This window comes from Salvelinus fontinalis, chromosome 4 (assembly GCF_029448725.1).
Source record: "Salvelinus fontinalis isolate EN_2023a chromosome 4, ASM2944872v1, whole genome shotgun sequence".
Taxonomy (NCBI): domain Eukaryota; kingdom Metazoa; phylum Chordata; class Actinopteri; order Salmoniformes; family Salmonidae; genus Salvelinus; species Salvelinus fontinalis.
The window spans coordinates 53,601,822-53,607,821 of record NC_074668.1 but is presented as its reverse complement, the minus strand read 5'-3'; the positions used below and the strand labels follow the sequence as shown (position 1 = coordinate 53,607,821).

The window sequence follows — 6,000 nt, the reverse complement described above, 5'->3', positions numbered from 1 at the left end:
AACTCTTCCCACCAGCCTTTCCTCAGAAATGTCTCTGTTCTGGTAAAACAGAAGTTGAGAATACCACATGTTGTTTCTGTTGTATCGACGTGGATCTACATTAAACCACAGGTTCTGTTCTTGAGACTGATGAGGAAGAGTGGGGTGGTAAGGATTTTGCAACACTACTGTAGTTGGCACAAACTTGTGACTAAGTTAACTTCCTGTTTGCAATACTTGGGGGGAGTTCAATGTTATCTTTCAGCTTTCCCATAACCAAAGACAATCTCTGTACAGGATCTGAATTTATAACCTTTTGCATGAGAACTTTCCTGCAATGTAGGGAATTTAAAACGTGTAGTGTATTTGAGATTTTAGAAAATATGGGATTTCCTCACATGAAATTGTAAATAACTTTGTAGCGTACGCAGTTACAGAATGGCTGTAGAAACTGTGGCACAGATTTCTCTGTACAATTAGAAGATAAATGTGTTGATTTGAAGGAAAGACGGGCAGACTCTGGTAAGTCTAGGCTAATTATTATGAAGTTAGTTCGTCTAACATTCAATAGACAGAGTAGGCTTGAGATATGATCCTTTATATTGCTGAACAACCTGATGGTCTCCGTAGGAAATGTTTTTAAAAATCCTTTATATTGCTGAACAACCTGATGGTCTCTGTAGGAAACGTTTTTAAATATCCTTTATTTTGATGAACGACCTGATGGTCTATGTAGGAAATGTTTTTAAATATCCTTTATATTGATGAACTGTTTAGGGGTCAGTGCTCAAATGAGTCTCTCTGGGAAGAGAGAGGAGGGCCCTGCCTCTAATACGAGTCTCTCTGGGGAACATGACACCAAAGCTAAGAGGTGAGATGACAATTTTGTTTAATAATTATTATGTTTATTTCCAAAATGCTATATCCCCTCAAGAAATCACATTTGTTTTTTCATCAGATTGCTTATGTGTGTGTACCTTCAATATTAATGTTATCAGATTTTTTATTAATAGATTTGAGATGTGTATAAAACTTTTATTTCTTAGCAAAACACAATATATCCATTGTTTAGCAGGAATGGAATGTTCACATCCTGTATCTTTGACTGTGATATGTGGTTGTCTCACCTAGATATCTAAAGATGAATGCACTTACAGATGACCATGTTTGACCAAGTTTCTCATAGCAAGAAAATAATCCTGCAGCAACAGGAAATATGAATTATTATGTAAATTGTAATTAATAAAAACATTTTTTTTAGGGCAAATCAAGTTTGACATTTTTAAAGTGGAAATTCCAAACTATGTATAGAACCATTTTAAAAGCTGAAATACACTGGAATTTAGGGTTACCAGTGTTTCAAGTATATCTTTCCTGCAACTGCTGAATTTGTAACATGCATTTCCCATGCACCACGCAGAGAGAATGGTCACTATGATGACTGAAAACACAACCGTGTGACGAACGAGTGACACATTTCTGGGCATGGGCGGTCCATTTAAAGTGTATTCATTTGCCCTGCACGTGTAACTCATCACATGTCATGATACGCCATCAGAATGTCCACCTAATTTGAGGGCTGAGGGGAGAGGGTGTCTTTAATTGTTTGAAACACAGCCATGGATAGTTTCTAAATAACATTACCACGTGATCAATGACGTCCAAAGCTTCGTTTGATCTCATGCTTTTCTGAGCCATGTGTTACAAAATGCGAGATCTCACTGATTTCCACCTGGTGTCGGTGCTTTTTTCAAATCAAAGTCTCTTTCAAACACTGACCTCTACTGGACACCTTATTTACACATTTAGTTTGATGTCTTCCAGTTTGTAGAGACTGAACTGTAGCTCAGCAGGTAGGTGTGGGGATTTGGATCAGACATCAACATAGACACAAGATTGAAACCTGGCTATAGTAGAATAATTATTTTCTGTGAAACTGAAATCTTCCCATTGTTGTTTAAATTGTTGTTTAAATTATTTGTTTTATTTAGTGTAGCCTATGATAATATTCTGTCTCTAGTGTCCTAAATAATACCACAGGTGCATAGATTCTGAAAACATAGTGAACCTGGAGGCTAAAAGAGAACCCCATATTCTAACTAAATGTTGTTTATTAGTACTCAAATCTATCAATGGCATTTTAGGCACAATTTGGTGAAAGCCCCAAAAAGTTCAGAAAGCCTCGGTCTCTGAGATTGTGAATAATGAGAACATTTGACAATCAATAATTAGTTGTCAATGAGTTAACCACAACCAACATGCTGGATCTCTATTTAAATCAAATCAAATCACATTTTATTTGTCACATACACATGGTTAGCAGATGTTAATGCGAGTGTAGCGAAATGCTTGTGCTTCTAGTTCCGACAATGCAGTAATAACCAACGAGTAATCTAATCTAACAATTCCACAACTACTACCTTATACACACAAGTGTAAAGGGATAAAGAATATGTACATAAAGATATATGAATGAGTGATGGTACAGAACGGCATAGGCAAGATGCAGTAGATAGTATAGAGTACAGTATATACATATGAGATGAGTAAAGTAGGGTAAATAAACATAAAGTGGCATAGTTTAAAGTGGCTAGTGATACATGTATTACATAAAGATGGCAAGATGCAGTAGATGATATAGAGTACAGTATATACATATACATATGAGATGAGTAATGGGTATGTAGGGTATGTAAACATTATATTAAGTGGCATTGTTTAAAGTAGCTAGTGATACATTTTTACATACATTTCCTTCAATTCCCATTAGTAAAGTGGCTGGAGTTGAGTCAGTATGTTGGCAGCAGCCACTAAATGTTAGTGGTGGCTGTTTAACAGTCTGATGGCCTTGAGATAGAAGCTGTTTTTCAGTCTCTCGGTCCCTGCTTTGATGCACCTCTACTGACCTCGCCTTCTGGATGAGCGCGGGGTGAACAGGCAGTGGCTCGGGTGGTTGTTGTCCTTGATGATCTTTATGGCCTTCCTGTGACATCTGGTGGTATAGGTGTCCTGGAGGGCAGGTAGTTTGCCCCCGGTGACGCGTTGTGCAGACCACACTACCCTCTGGAGAGCCTTACGCTTGTGGGCGGAGCAGTTGCCGTACCAGGCGGTGATACAGCCCGACAGGATGCTCTCGATTGTGCATCTGTAGAAGTTTGTGAGTGCTTTTGGTAACAAGCCGAATTTCTTCAGCCTCCTGAGGTTGAAGAGGCTGCTGCGCCTTCTTCACAACGCTGTCTGTGTGGGTGGACCAATTCAGTTTGTCTGTGATGTGTACGCCGAGGAACTTAAAACTTACTACCCTTTCCACTACTGTCCCGTCGATGTGGATAGGGGGGTGCTCCCTCTGCTGTTTCCTAAAGTCCACAATCATCTCCTTTGATTTGTTGACGTTGAGTGTGAGGTTATTTTCCTGACACCACACTCCGAGGGCCCTCACCTCCTCCCTGTAGGCTGTCTCGTCGTTGTTGGTAATCAAGCCTACCACTGTAGTGTCGTCCGCTAACTTGATGATTGAGTTGGAGGCGTGCATGGCCACGCAGTCGTGAGTGAACAGGGAGTACAGGAGAGGTCTCAGAACGCACCCTTGTGGGGCCCCAGTGTTGAGGATCAGCGGGGTGGAGATGTTGTTACCTACCCTCACCACCTGGGGGCGGCCCGTCAGGAAGTCCAGTACCCAGTTGCACAAGGCGGGGTCGAGACCCAGTGTCTCGAGCTTGATGACGAGTTTGAGGGTAATATGGTGTTAAATGCTGAGCTGTAGTCGATGAACAGCATTCTCAAATAGGTATTCCTCTTGTCCAGATGGGTTAGGGCAGTGTGGTTGCGATTGTGTTGTCTGTGGACCTATTGGGTCAGTAAGCAAATTAGAGTGGGTCTAGGGTGTCAGGTAGGGTGGAGGTGATATGGTCCTTGACTAGTCTCTCAAAGCACTTCATGATGACGGAAGTGAGTGCTACGGGGCAGTAGTCGTTTAGCTCAGTTACCTTAGCTTTCTTGGGAACAGGAACAATGGTGAAGCATGTGGGAACAGCAGACTGGGATGGCCGCCTCGCTTCACGTTCCTAGGATACTATGCAGTATTTTGTTTTTTTATGTGTTATTTCTTACATTGGTACCCCAGGTAATCTTAGGTTTCATTACATACAGTCGGGAGAAACTACTGAATATAAGAGCAACGTCAACTCACTATCATTACGACCAGGAATATGACTCTCACGAAGCGGATCCTCCACTCCCTAACATACTACTCGCAAATGTCCAGTCTCTTGACAACAAGGTTGATGAAATCCGAGCAAGGGTAGCATTCCAGAGAGACATCAGAGACTGTAACGTTATTTTCTTCACGGAAACATGGCTCACTCGAGAGACGCTAACGGAGTCGGTGCAGCCAGCTGGTTCCTTCACGCATCGCGACGACAGAAACAAACATCTTTCTGGTAAGAAGAGGGGCGGGGGGTATGCCTTATGATTAACAAGACGTGGTGTGATCATAACAACATACAGGAACTCAAGTCATTCTGTTCACCTGACTTAGAATTCATCACAATCAAATGTCGACCGCATTATCTACCAAGGGAATTCTCTTCGATTATAATCACAGCTGTATATATTCCCCCCCAAGCAGACACATCGATGGCCCTCAAAGAACTGTATCTGACTCTATGTAAACTGGAAACTACACACCCTGAGGCTGCATTCATCGTAGCTGGGGATTTTAACAAGGCTAAACTCCCTAAATTCTATCAGCATATCGATTGTGCTACCAGGGCTCTTAAAACCCTGGATCATTAATATTCTAACTTCCTCGACGTATATAAGGCCCTCCCCCGCCCTCCTTTCGGAAAAGCTGACCACGACTCCATTTTGTTGCTTCCAGCCTACAAACAGAAACTTAAACAAGAAGCTCCCGCGCTCAGGTCTGTTCAACGCTGGTCCGACCAATCTGATTCCACGCTTCAAGACTGCTTCGATCACGTGGATTGGGATATGTTCCGCATTGCGTCCACCAACAACATTGACGAATACGCTGATTCGGTGAGCGAGTTCATTAGAAAGTGCATCAGCGACGTAATACCCACAGCAACGATTAAAACATTCCCAAACCAGAAACCGTGGATTGATGGCAGCATTTGCATGAAACTGAAAGCACGAACCACTGCTTTTAACCAGGGCAAGGTGACCGGAAACATGACCGAATACAAACAGTGTAGCTATTCCCTCCGCAAGGCAATCAAACAAGCTAAGTGCCAGTATAGAGACAAAGTATAGTCGCCATTCAACAGCTCAGACACAAGAGGTATGTGGCAGGGTCTACAGTCAATCACGGATTACAAAAAGAAAACCAGCCCCGTCGCAGACCAGGATGTCTTGCTCCCAGACAGGGGTCAGTGCTCTAAAATGATTCTCTCTGGGGAACATGACACCAAAGCTAAGAGGTGAGATGACAATTTTATGAAGAATTTATTCAGTTTATTTCCCCAAAAATTGCTATTTTAAGATGAATGCACTTACTGTAAATCACTCTGGATAAGAGCATCTGCTAAATCAGGAGTTCTCAATCCGGGGTCTGTGGAGGTACTGCAGGGGTTCCGTGGCACCCTGACTGTACTCGTTGCAATGTAAGACAATTGATAGAATTTTCACATGACCACTTTGTCTGCTCTTAATTATTGCCTAATATAATGGAATGCATTTTTTTTTTACCAATTCTGATCGTTGTTACAAGCAGAATTTTGATAATATTACCGTTATATCAACACACTCTTCACACCCTTTATCAACTCTAAATAGCTTTGGCATAGTAGGCATCAAGCCCTTGCCAATAATGTTGCCTACAACGTTGCATACAATGTTAATTGTCATCGAACACATATTACACCCTAGATGCCTTCAATTGCCCAATTTATTGCCATGCCCAATTTAGGATTATTTTTTAACAATGTGATGTTGCACTCCACAGGGATAATTTGAAATAACATGATGTAGGTAATTAAATAATCAAAACAAAAACTTGTTTAT

General features: G+C 41.6%; 1 protein-coding gene across 1 annotated transcript in view; it reads left to right on the top strand.

Annotated features, from left to right (window-relative positions):
* Positions 1–211: 211 nt before the first annotated feature.
* LOC129854001 (NLR family CARD domain-containing protein 3-like) overlaps positions 212–6,000 on the top strand; it is a 32,160-nt gene continuing 26,371 nt past the window's right edge. Inside the window, exons 1-2 of the mRNA XM_055920589.1 lie at positions 212–501; positions 757–850. Coding sequence (XP_055776564.1) covers positions 771–850 — 80 coding nt within the window. The 5' untranslated portion in view covers positions 212–501; positions 757–770. The remainder of the gene's footprint in view (positions 502–756; positions 851–6,000) is intronic.